The 14,126-nt window shown below is 41.6% G+C and overlaps 1 protein-coding gene across 13 annotated transcripts in view; it reads left to right on the top strand.

Moving 5' to 3' along the window:
* TENM3 (teneurin transmembrane protein 3) overlaps positions 1 to 14,126 on the top strand; it is a 1,030,160-nt gene that overhangs the window by 530,048 nt on the left and 485,986 nt on the right. For 9 of the 13 annotated variants that reach the window (XM_075860216.1, XM_075860219.1, XM_075860217.1 and 6 more), the window contains one exon: positions 293 to 400. The exons of the other annotated variants lie outside the window; for them this stretch is intronic. In XM_075860216.1, the coding sequence (XP_075716331.1) occupies positions 293 to 400 (108 nt within the window). The remainder of the gene's footprint in view (positions 1 to 292; positions 401 to 14,126) is intronic. 13 annotated transcript variants of the gene reach the window in all.

Below are 14,126 nucleotides of genomic sequence, written 5' to 3'. Positions count from 1 at the left end.
GATACTTTATAATATTGAAACCATGACGTCATGAACTCTAATTTATTTTTATTTTTTGATCACCCACGCAGTAATTGGGCAATGGTTTCATCCCATAAAGCAGCATAGCCTTGGGGGTGATGACAATAATCATTAGAAGAGATATTTGTTTCTGTATTTGTACTCACACTGAATGTTCCATGTATGACTCATGTGAAATGTATGTACGGTGGAGTTTCTCTTTAACTCCAACCAAAAATCATTGCCACAATGCCGAAGTAGGGCTGATCATGTCCATTTGTCTGACTGGCAGAACACCTCAAGATAACTACAAAATGGAATGATATGGCCAAAAGTGACCTGGATACTCAGACTGCTTACAGAATGAGAAGATCAGTGAAATGTACAGCAGTCACACAAGGTAATCTTACATTACACAATTCTTATAGTGACAGATCGAAAAAAGCAAATTCCTTCCCTGTCTATAGTATATGATAAGTACAGAATCTTCCACTTAAACCTGACACCACTGGAGCAACTCAAATCTGTTCTATACAGATGTAGTTATCTTTATCTTGACTTTTAACGCATTAAATAAAGAGTGACATGCAACATTAACTTGACTTTTTCAATGACTTTTCAATGACTTTTGTTGTGTGATATCCCGCTACAGCAAATGAAGAGAGTCAAGATAAAGATGGCTACATCCGTACCTTTATGTATAGTTGAAATGTAATGATGTTAACATTTACTTTTTTAGTTGACCATTATGTGACCCAAAAATGCCCAGAAGGGAACTAGATGTGGTCAGGGCCTTAGTTTGCATGAATTATTGACCGATTGTTATTTGTGATTTGCTTCCTAACCATAATAATGTATGAAGTTACCACCAAAGCTAGATTAAACCCCAGTGTTTAAAGGGAATATTTATACACCTTTTTTTTCTTTTTTTAAACAGGTTCGAAATTCAGTGTTGATTAAATTCTTATTTTATCTTCATAGCAATTGGAGATCCATTTTTTCTGATACAAAGCTCCAAATCCACCATATTGACATACAGGGGAGAATTTATTAACATGTGCGTTATGTACGTCAGCTTTAAACTAAAGTACATTGGAGTGAAATGCGTCACATTTATTTCGAGGCGCACACCACTTAATAAATTTGGTGCATCTAGGACTGTCCAAATGCCTGAAATTGAAATCTATGCCTGCTGTAAACAAGCATAGATTTGCGCTATAATTTGCCCCAATTTCTACCCTAATATTATAAAATATACCAGTCTGTTGGTGGACCCGCCACCTCTGGTAAAACCCACCCACTCTTCTCACCACTTTTTAAAAGATAAAAAACTAAAGTGGTGTAAATTCCTCCATAATTAAAGGGTTACTAATCTTTCAAAAAATGTTGATGTGTCATAGTGACATGACAGAAGTTTTGATTGGTTACCCCTTAAATAATAACTTTCTGCCTGAGCAACTACTAGTCTATGTTCCCACAGCATATTCAGTCTGGGAGCCGCAGCGAATTCCGGCTGATAAACCGCACCAAATTGTGATGCCGTTTTTCGTCCAGAATGTTCGCTGCGGAAAACTGCACATAAAAAAAAAATGTTGTACTTGCGTAGCCATGGCGATGCGTCCCCCTGCCGTCCTCCAGGCCGGCCTCCAGGGATGACGTTTCAACCCATGTGACCGCTGCAGCCTTTGATTGGCTGGAGCAGTCACATGGGATAAAACATCATCCCAGGAGGCCAGCTTGGACGAAGAAACACAGAATTCTGGGTAAGTATAAGATTATAAGTTGCATTTCTGCTTTTCCGCCACAAAAAAACATGTGCTATTTTTTGCTAGTTTTACCACCCAATGAATTAAATGGGGAAAACACGCAACACAAAAGCAGCCATTACGCAAATACAATTAACATGCTGCGGATTAAAAAAAAAACACTGTAAGTCAATTTCTGAGCGTTTTATCCGCTTATCATTTACAAAGCGTGTGGATGACATTTGTTCAAATCTCATCCACTTTGCTGCTACTGTATTATGCTGCGGACTTTTCACAACAAAATCTGTTGCGGAAAGTCCACAATATTTACGCTACGTGTCAACTTACCCTAGAGTGAGTTTAGGAGCTTACGTCATGCTGTTTATACATTGTACTTAATAATCACAGGTGTCAATAAGCTCTGAAGCTCCCTCTAGTGGCAGCTCCAGGAAGTTGGAATTTTATTATTTAAGGCTATGTCTATGCAGGGGATTTTGGAGCTTTATGTCAATACCACTAAAGTCCAGACCACTTAAAAGATATATAAAAAGTTTATCAGCACAAAACTTTGGATCTAATAACAACATGGTGTTTAACGAGGATCTGTCAAAAGTTTATTAAAGCCCTATCTCCTAGCTAATCTAATAGGCACTATGATGCTGATAACTACAGTATAATTTTTGTTCAAAAACGTTTATTATTTGCAAAGTTATGAGCATTTTTCTAAATACGCCAATTTGACTATACTTGCCAAATGGGAGTTGACTCTTTATTTTCACTCTGGGTGGTGCAATGTTTTCTCTGTACAAAAAGAAGAGGAAAGAGAAATGCTACTAGAGTCACACATCCAAAACAATTTAAGATACTTTATTATAATAAACATGAAAAAGTACAAACAATGAGCACAGCAGTACTCAAAGGGAAAAAACTACTAAAAATCAAAGAAAAAAAAGAGACCACATGTCCCTGGCCTGAATAAATGCAAAAGGGGCCCCCACTATTGCCCTATTCGAATTTAAACAGGAGAAATGTCACTTAAAAGAAAGGACACCTGGAAAAATCTGCATTTGAATGACTAAAAAATCAATGTAAAATATAGAATCTAAAGACAATGCAAATAAATAAAGACAGTGTGCAAGACAGAAAAATATGTGATTACCACACCATGATGGTGGAATTAAAGGCCGGGTCATTTGAGGGCAAGATTGGGGCATAGACGCCACGCGTATCGCCGCTGGTATGGCTTCATCAGGGGTCAAGGGTAATGTTTTCTGTATGACGCTGTCCAATCAGCATCATACAGTTCTCCTTCCCAGCCCAGCAACACAGCGTGATCATATAGTGTAACGTCCATGGCTGCGGACAGTTGGGACTACTCACCCCTCGACGGCCGCAGCCATGGTCTGGTGAGCGTTGGCCCGCATCTGCTCCCCAGGAGACGCCAACGTTCACTTCCGCTCTACTCTGCTGTGTCCCGTAGGGTGCCTGCACACGCTCACACCTGGCCTTAAAGAGCCACTGGGCGCACATGTAAAACATCATTAATTAGCCCATAATCCCCCTGGACTATAAGAAGGGCCCTGCCCCTTTGTTCTTTGCCTGAGCGTTGGTCGTATTTGTCTGTTAGTTTTGCAAATGGTCCCTTAGTGTTATCCTGTTCCCGTTGCTCTGCTACCTGTATCCTGTATCCCGTGTTATAGTTGGTCCTGTGCCCACTATAGTGTTGAAGTCGAGTTCTGCCACGTCTGCTGTGTTACACCACGTCTGGTGTTATCTGTCTCGTCTGCATCACCTGCCGTCAAGATTCCATCTGTGCCTAGCCGTTGCCACTGTCTGGACTATCACAGGTACCCTTATGCTTGGACTATATATATTGACTTGGTACACTGTAGTTTGGCCAGCTTCCATCCCTCAGATCGGGACATATAGTATATAGCTTCCATTCCCGACTGTGTTTTCAACATCCGGTTGATTCACAGCTAGAACAGCTCGTCTTTCACATGCCACCAGAACCACTTTTCTATGTGGTCCACAGCCAGAGATATGGCTGTTTGAAGTGATCCCCCTTTCCTCCAGCCTCAGTCTCTCACACTGTGTGAAGCAGCTTCATGCTGATAGGACAGCGTCAGAGGCTATGAGGCAGCTCCGCCTCAGGAGAATCGTTGGTGTTGACACCCACTTGTGTAGTATAGCCTCATTTGCATATTTAGAAAAAAGCTCAGAACTTTTAAATTAATAAACGTTTTGGGATACAATTTTCACCAGCATTATCAGTGTGACAGATTAGCTAGGAGATAGGACATTACCACACTAGTGACAGATCCTCTTTAATGGTTCACTGTCAATATTTTCACACCACTTTAAAACAATTCTTAGGGTCATTCAACCTGAAGATTTACTCCCAGATGACCAACTGGTCCATTTCTTCCTAGTGGAGCATAGAGAATAAAACAGAACAGCAGTCTGGCGTGATCAAGTACTCAATAAGTGCATGACTTCCATAAGCGATCACTTGTAAGCGGGGCATTACTCCTTCTGTCTGTCACCTTCTATTCACAAGTCATTTCATTGCATGATTCTTGCAGAACAATCTGAACAGTTACATAAGCAATGTCTGCTCTGTTGGCAGTAAATGAACACAATTCCTTGATGATTTTACAAGTGGGTAGTGCTAAGTAGATTTCAGATGAATCTCTCTCGTTCTTTTCCCTCCACATATATTTGTGGATTTTTCCAACAGTCATCCAAGTTCCATTTTTAGTAATGTGGTTTGCATTGCAGACTTTCTGTTGTGTAACTCATGGAGTTTTCCCTCCTACATTAAAACAGGGCATAATTGAAACATGCAGCAAAATCCTTTCTTCCTCAGTAACTTATAATTTTAATGCTGTTGTTAAAAGAAGGAGAAAAAAAACGGAGGGACACAGATTGCACAGCATAAACTCAGAGATGGAACAGGTGGTCAGTCAGCTATAGATACATTGGCACAGCTGAGCATCGCAAAGACATCACATAAAAACACATAAAGATGTTTTTTATCCCAACAAGGCCAACATTTTAGAGAACATCCTGTGCGTCTGCCACTCATTCGCAGGAGTGCTCGCTAAATACATTAGACGCTCTTATAAATTTATTTTATCAGTGCTATGACCTGGGCTATTTTAGCTTTATTTGCAGTCAGACGTGTGGTGGAAGCAAAAAATGAAATGTCTGTGCCCTTTTTAAATGTAGTGAACCTGTCAAGATTGTGCACTGGAATATGATGTAATAATATCGCTGGCTTAAGTCAGGTGTAAAAAGTCAGACATTTCTGCATTTAAAAAATGGTGTGGTCTGGTCTAGACGATAGATACTAGATAAAAAGTAGTATTATTTAGAAAGGTATTGACTTAATAATAGTACACTGGTTATAAAAACTATTAAGCTTTAATGGAAGTAAGGTTGACTTCTTATATATATATATATATATATATATATATATACATATATATATATATATATATATATTATATATGTGTATGTGTATATATATATATATATATATATATATATATAATTTCTCACCTTCACACTTCTAACATTATTGACCCAATTTCTATTGAGATAGATAGATAGATAGATAGATAGATAGATAGATAGATAGATAGATAGATAGATAGATAGATAGATAGATAGATAGATAGATAGATAGATAGATAGATATTAGATAGATAGATAGATAGATAGATATTAGATAGATAGATAGATAGATAGATAGATAGATAGATAGATAGATAGATAGATAGATAGATAGATAGATAGATAGATAGATAGATAGATAGATAGATATGAGATATATATGAGATAGATAGATAGATAGATAGATAGATAGATAGATAGATAGATAGATAGATACAGAAGCGTAGCTAGGTTCTCAAGCACCCGGGGCAAAGGTTCAGTTTGGCACCCCCCTCCTGACATCTCCTTCCCCCTCACAATATAGTTCTATACACAACACCAGAACCAAGCTCATTACATATATACAGCAGCAGAACAAAGCTCAGTACATAAATACAGCCCCAGAACCAAGCTCAGTACATTTATACAGCACCAGAACATAGCTCAACACATAAATACAATACCAGAACCAAACTCAGTACATAAATACAACACCAGAACAAATCTCAATACATAAATACAACACCAGCACAAATACAGCTCAATTTAGTGCAACCCCTGCCGTATAGGTTTGCACTAAATTGTTTCCAGCTTCCAGCATGGCCCGAATAATGGTGAGGATATGCTGGGAGATGCTGTTTAAATAAAAAAAATCATATCATAATCTTACCACCCATCATCTTACTGCAGATCATACAGTGACTACATTACTGATAAGAGGCAGAATAAACATTTACATTAAGTGACTCACCAGTGACGTCTCAGATTCTAGTTCTTTTTCTCCATCCGGTCCAGACCTCTATGATGACTTCTCCCAGTCACAGCCCATTTCTGCAGTTTGCCGCTCAGATGTCTTCAGCTTCTCAATTTTCCAACATTTCTACACCTATAAACAAAGATAAAGTTCTCATTATACCACACACTACTCCCTTAAATATAATAGCGCCATACACTGCACCTCTAATTATAATAGCACCATACACCATTTCCCACACACACTATTCCCCCTGTAGATAGTGCCTGCCATAGAGCCCCCTGTGATAGTGCCCCCCCATAGAGCCCCCTGAAGATAGTGCCCTCCATATAGCCCACCCCTGTATATAGTGTCCCACATATAGATCCCCCTATAGGGCTCCACAGATGGCCCACCCCTGTATATAGCCCCCCTGTAGATATATACCACCCCTGTATATAGTGCTGTAATGACGGGGGGTAGGGAAACGGACAAGTGAGCCCTAGTCTACCCGCCACTCTGTCCCTGCCTACTTGCAACGACCCGCCCTAGGCGACGGGGTACAACTGGGCGGCGGTCCCTGCGCTCAGTAAATGCACGACAAACACGACAAACATACAGGGGAATACAAGCAAGGGAAAGGGGCAGTTGCCCATGGCAACACCGTGAGCAACCAGAGTGGTGAACGAGCCGAGTCAAGCCAGGAGTGTGCGAGGTACCAAACGAAGAGCAGAAGAGTAGTCAGTAAGCCAGGGTCTGTATGGAGCAGGATCAAAATAGAAGGAGCTGTAGCTGGGCCAGGAAACCACACGAAAAGAATCACAAGCACCGAGGGACAGGAAGGGCAGGCTTAAATAGACCAAGGGCGGGAGCTAGCTGAGTCTGGCCAGGTTGCGATAGGCTCTCCCACTCCTAAGCCTGCCAGCCTGAGTGGTGGAAGCTGGAGTCAGTCTCAGGGATGTAGATTCAGGTGCTGACTGATTAATTATGGGAGTTAACCCCGAAGCTGTGCCTGGCAGATCCTTTACAAGTGCTCAACATATAGCCCACCCCTGTATATAGTGCTCCACAGATAGCCCACCCCTGTATATAGCCTCCCTGTAAATATTGCCCACCCCTGTATATTGTGCTCCACAGATAGCCCACCCCTGTATATAGCCCCCTGTAGATATAACCCACCCCTGTATATAGTGCTCCACACATATCTCACCCCAGTATATATGCACCCTGAAGATAGAGCCCCCCCGTAGATAAAGCCCCACCCCTAGATAAAGCCCCCTGTAGATAAAGTCACCCCCCATAAATAAAGCCAACCCCTCCATAGATAATGCCACACACATTTTTATTACGATAAAAAAACAAACTATACAAACTCACCTTAATCCCGTTCCCGTGACGTACGGCGGCAATGGAGACCTGCTGTCTTCTGCGCAGGTCTCCTGGGGTTGAACGAAGCATCTTTGAAAGGCGCTGATTGGCAGAACGTACCCGGAAATTCATTGCTTCTAATTTTACCTGTGTCCTATAGATGCATGTACAATTATAGTGCAGGAGGGGGTGGCACTGGTGCCCCTTCTAAGTTGCACTCGGGGCACATGCCCCGCCTGCCCCCCCCCAGCTACGCCCCTGGATAGATAGATAGATAGATAGATAGATAGATAGATAGATAGATAGATAGATAGATAGATAGATAGATAGATAGATAGATAGATAGATAGATAGATAGATAGATAGATAGGCAAAAAAGGATGTCAGAGCAGCACCAAATAATAATAGTCAATGGTGGGTGCAGAGCCCACGACTTGTAACCTGCAAGCCTTAGGTATACAATAATAAGAAAATAGGCAGCACTCCGAAAAATTAGTGAAAAAAAAGCCAGGGCTTTATTTTCCCACATGCAACGTTTCAGTCCTTGTGTCCAGGAAGGTCCTTGTGCAAGGTCCTGGACACAATGACTGAAGCGTTGCATGTGGGCTATTAAAGTCTAAACTTGTTTTCACTTATTTTTTGGAGTTCTGCCTATTTTCTTATTACTGTATTAGATAATGGATGGATGGATGGATGGATAGATGGATAGATAGATAGATAGATAGATAGATAGATAGATAGATAGATAGATAGATAGATAGATAGATAGATAGATAGATAGATAGATAGATAGATAGATAGATAGATAGATAGATAGATAGATAGATAGATAGATAGATAGATATTCAAAAGACAGGCACCACTCCGCATCTCAAATTTCAAGTGAAAAAAGTTTTATTCACTGATATGAAAAAGTGCGACGTTTCAGCCCCAGGGCCTTTCTGAAGCAGTTTCAACAATGTGCATCTCATGGTTTAAATATCATACGACATGTAATTACATGATTATATTCATCAAGGTAAAAAAACAGCAAAAGTGTAAATTGTTGCATGTGAATCATTTTTAAGATACATCCCCCGATGGGGAGCAAAAGTACCAAGTGCATAATAATAAACATTGAATAAACATACATAAATTGATCCATCTCATCCCTTACTCATACATAATCGATCAGTTATAGTTTCATACAAACACATGTTTCAAGTGATGTTACAATCAATAACTTACTGCCCGGAAGTCCATGACAGTCATAGTGCCCTGTGTATCAAAGCCAAATTGCGGCGTCTAGTAATTATTACAGCCCGTGTCCACACATGTGTTGTGATCCAGTGATCAATCCCTGTAGCATAGTAACTAGAAAATAACCAATGAATCTCCTCACTGAACTGCGCGTGTCTGTTCTTTACGCGCATGCACAGAAAGAGATACATTGCAGCCACAGGCATCTCAGGATATATAGATATGATTCCAATTGGTTGGATCTGTCAATGCTGTTAAGGGCATGACCACACATGGCGGAATTCCTCCGCAACTGTCCGCATCGATGCCGCACAGAATCTGCGTTGCAGATTCTGCAGCGGATCTGCACAAAATGTGCAGTACATTGATGCGGACTAGCTGCTGCAGACTGCGGGAAAAGTGCTTCTCTTCTCCCTATCAGTGCAGGATAGAGAGAAGGGACAGCACTTTCCCTAGTGAAAGGAAACGATTTTCATACTTACCGGCCGTTGTCTTGGTGACGCGTCCCTCTTTCGGCATCCAGCCCGACCTCCCTGGATGACGCGCCAGTCCATGTGACCGCTGCAGCCTGTGCTTTGCCTGTGATTGGCTGCAGCCGTCACTTACACTGAAACGTCATCCTGGGAGGCCGGACTGGAGACAGACGCAGGGAGTTCTCGGTAAGTATGAACTTATATGTTTTTTTACAGATACATGTATATTGAGATCGGTAGTCACTGTCCCGGGTGCAGAAACAGTTACTGCCGATCGCTTAACTCTTTCAGCACCCTGGACAGTGACTATTTACAGACGTCTCCTAGCAACGCTCCCGTCATTACGGGAGCCCCATTGACTTCCTCAGTCTGGCTGTAGACCTAGAAATACATAGGTCCAGCCAGAATGAAGAAATGTCAAGTTAAAAAAGCAAGACGTATCCGCAGCACACATAACATGTGCATGACAGCTGCGGACTTCATTGCGGAAATTAGAATCTCCATTGAAGTCAATGGAGAAATTCCGCCATGAGTCCGCCACTGCTCCGCAACAGACAGAGCATGCTGCGGACACCAAATTCCGCTCCGCAGCCTATGCTCCGCAGCGGAATTGTACGCATCGTGTAAACGAACACTGCTAAATTAAAGTGAAAGTCAATGGAGAAACGGCTCCGCTGCGGATTAACGCTGCGGAGTGTCCGCAGCGGAATTTAAGTGAAATTCCGCTATGTGTGAACCCGCCCTTAGACTCCATTAAGAACGGAAGCCTTGACGCAAATGTGAATGGACCCTAAGGGCACATTCACACGTGGCGGAATTGCTGTGGAATTCCGCTGCGGACAGTCCGTAGTGGAATTCTCCTGCGGACAGTCCGTAGTGGAATTCTCCAGCGGCCGTTTTTTATATTTGTTTCTATAAATTTTTTAAAAAGTTAGTTCAGACGTTGCGGAAAACTCCGCTGCGGACCATAGGCTGGGGTGCAGAATTTTCCCTCCGCAGCATGCACTGTCCGTTGCGGAGAAGAAGCGGCATTTCACTGCGTATTTCAGCCTTTGCAATGCAAAAACTGAAATCTGTGCCACGTCTGCTGTGCTTTCTGCAACGTCTGAATTACCTGTCAAATATGCAAATGTTGGTGCAGATTCGTTGCATAATTGCCCCAAATCTGCACCAATATTTGCAGCGGAAAAACTCTGCCACGTCTGAACGTGCCCTAATGGAGCTACATATAGATTTCTCCCAAAAATTCTAATTTCCCTTTATTACAACTGTTATCTCAAAATGCCAAAGGACTCACAAATTCTAGTTTTGATCCATATTTTTTGTCATGTAATAATAAACACTGATGTAGGCTCATTTGTTTCAGGTCTATATATGGAAGGGTTAAAATTCTGTCTAGTTATCCAGACAGATGTTTGCACATGTATTCCAAAGTACATATTTAAAGGCTATGTACACCTGTAAAATCGTTCAGTGTATTTCGTGCAACTTCCTGAATACTTTTTATTAAAAATTATTTTTACTTTTTGAGATACAGCTACTTTGTATCCTGTATACAGAGCCGCTGTATCTAGCACTGAAACCTGTATCCGTCAGGTCAGCAGCACTGACGAGTTTAGTGTCAGCGGGTCCTGCGTGTCTCTCTTAACTTAGATGTCAGGTGCCGCTGACCTGACGGATACAGGTCTCAGTGCTCGATACAGCTGCTCTGTATACAGTATACAAAGCAGTTGTATCTCAAAAAGTTAAAATTATTTTTAATAAACCATATTTAGAAAGTTGCACAAAACACACCGATAGACATTTTTAGTTAAAAAAAATATTTCAAAGGTGTACAGAGCCTTTACGAAATGTCCCTTATTATATTATACTAAACTTATTCTAGCTTCTGGTTCTCCACTGGTGATAGCTCTTATGCAGTCTCAGACCAGTCTTCTTATTAAAATTCTATATAACCTACATTAGTCTGAATAATCTTCAAAACTCAAAATAAAAAAGAATATTGTTCTTATTAATTAAATTGTACAATCAAATCTCATTTCATTTTATTAGATTTTTGTTGCATAACATTGTATAATTGAAACAGCTAAACAGAGGTTAATATATTATTCCTATCTGTTAATATCCTCTTTTAAATTGAACTCTCAGACAAAGAATCCCCATTCCAAATCATCACAGATCAACAAATAAAATCCAGAAAATAATTATCCACAGTCGTATTAGTTTTAATATGTAAAATGGATAGGCTGGGTCTTACCTCTCTATGGGACCATCTAACTGAAAATCATTTTTTAGGGCCTGTTCACATCAGCGTTGGTTTTCGTTCATGGGTTCCGTTGCAGCTTTCCGTCGGAGGAACCCATGAACGAAAAGTCAAACGGAAACCAAATCTTCCGTTTGCATTACGATTGATTTCAATGGTAATGCTTACGTTGCACATGGTTTCCGTTTGTCTCCGTTCTATAAGGCTTCCGTTTTTTTAGCGCAAACAATAGCGTAGTCAACGTAATCTGTTCAGGATTAATAGTTTTGTTTAAGGCGGCATACTTTTATTTCCATAAATCCTACATACAAATGTAGTTGTCCATGGTAGAAAGGTCCAATTAGGTCCACAGTTTATCGTTTCTAATATGTGGGTGTTGAATTAGTAACAAGAACACTAAGTTTAATTTGCATAGCTCCACAAACTTCAACCATCATTTGCATTTAAAGTGAATTTCCACCCATGAACACGATTTTGTTTCTTTTTACTCAAATTATTTCTTCGTAGTCGTCAGAACTAAGCATAGACTTAGGGTGGAATTTATTAAGACAAGCATTTAGTCAGTCTTAATAGAAATAAAGTTGGGCGCACCCCTCTTAATAAATTAGGCGTATCTCTGGCCATTGGTGCGCCAGAAAGCGAAATCTGTGCCATAATTGACACCAGTTTCTGAAGTAAATCATAGTAAATTTGCCCGCGGTGCTCAATGGCCGTAGGCGAAAACCGCCGCAACAAATTGCAGGCAGGTCAAAATCTTCCTCAAAATTCCTGTAGGAATTTTGAGGCAGATTTTTTTCTACCTGCAAAAAAACTCAGTGTGAACAGGACCAAACTTTGTTGGCTGCTACTCTCCACCCCCCAGCTCAGAGAGAAATGCAAACTACAGATACAGCATGCAAATGGGAAAACTGTTAAAAATGGCAAAATCAAAGTCATATATTGGCCAGAAATAGTGCTGCTCCTCATGTACACACACATGGTAGTCTATCTTGAAAAGTAAAATGAAATGACAGGCACCCTTCAACTTTATTTTGGAGTGCTGAGGTTTTTCTCTTTTATACTAATTGTATGTATGTATAATGCAGGGGCGTAGCTAAAGGCTGATGGGCCCTGATGCAAAAGTTCTTATTACCCCCCTCCCCCGCATACTTCTCATGGCCGACGGTCCGCTTTCAGTTGCATCGCTGGGTCTTCTAAGGGTATGTGCACACACACTAATTACGTCCGTAATTGACGGACGTATTTCGGCCGCAAGTCCCGGACCGAACACAGTGCAGGGAGCCGGGCTCCTAGCATCTACTTATGTACGATGCTAGAAGTCCCTGCCTCGCTGCAAGACAACTGTCTCGTACTGAAAACATGATTACAGTACGGGACAGTTGTCCTGCAGCGAGGCAGGGACTCCTAGCATCGTACATAAGTATGATGCTAGGAGCCCGGCTCCCTGCACTGTGTTCGGTCCGGGACTTGCGGCCGAAATACGTCCGTCAATTACGGACGTAATTAGTGTGTGTGCACATACCCTAAGTGACCCAACAATGCAGCACTAGCAGCCAGGGGCTTCACTAAGGTCTTAAAATGTCAGGGGAAATAGACCCGATACATATGTCCCCCCCAAGAAAATGTGTATAGGAGACAGCATATCTATAGCACTACGACCCTATAAACTAAGGATAGGATTAGATACAGTGGCTCATCAGACAGTATCACACATGATTGGATTAGATACACAGCTCCGCAGACAGTATCACACATGAAAGGATTAGATACAGGGCCCAGCTCGCTGACATTGGGGCTCCAGCGCTTGACCCAGGAAAGGTAAGAATAATAATTGTTTTGCTTCTTTATGTGCTACTAATTATTTTTGTGTGTTTCTGTTATTTTTTTTACTCGTTTGGTCGATTCGAGGACTACTTCAATGACAGCGTTTTTTTTTATTCTGAATAAAATGGTTAATGAGGGTTGTGTGGGTTTTTTTATTTCAATAAAATATTTTTTCTGTCCTTGTATTTTTTTTAAACTTTATTATTGCCACCTTAGTAATAGCTGCTGGCTGATTGACAGCGTCCATTACTAAGGCGGGGCTTAATGTTATGCCGGTGCAGAGGCTAACACTAACCCCCATTATTACCACAGTACTCACCGCCACCAGGGGTACTGGGTAGAGCCAGGTACGAACCAGTACCCGACCATCTGTAGTGATCATCGGGCACTGGGGCGGCCGCAGGCTGGTAGTATTAGGCTGAGGTTGCCCTTCCCACCCTAGTAATGCTAGGCTGCTGCTGCTGCTGTGTTGTATCTGGCTGGTTATGAAAATTGGGGGGGGGACCCCACATCGTTCTTTCCAATTTTTTTGTTTAAATTACATGGGTTTTTCATGACCTGCCAGATACAATAAAGCAGCAGCATGCTAGCATTACCGGGGGGTGGGGAGGCCGCTGTTTTTGGCCTTTCCCAGCCTAATAAAACCAGCCCGCGGCCACCCCAGTATCCAACCATCACTGCAGATGGTCAAGTACTGGATCGTACCCGGCTCTTCCCTGCACCCTTGGTGGCGGTGGGTATCGGGGTAATAATGGGGGTTAGTGATAGCCTCTGCACCGGCTAACACTAAGCCCTGCCTTAGTAATGGATGCTGTCAATCAGTC

Source organism: Rhinoderma darwinii, chromosome 1 (assembly GCF_050947455.1).
Source record: "Rhinoderma darwinii isolate aRhiDar2 chromosome 1, aRhiDar2.hap1, whole genome shotgun sequence".
NCBI classification, from domain to species: domain Eukaryota; kingdom Metazoa; phylum Chordata; class Amphibia; order Anura; family Rhinodermatidae; genus Rhinoderma; species Rhinoderma darwinii.
The sequence above is the reverse complement of the archived record's forward strand: the minus strand, read 5'-3'. Positions and strand labels throughout refer to the sequence as shown.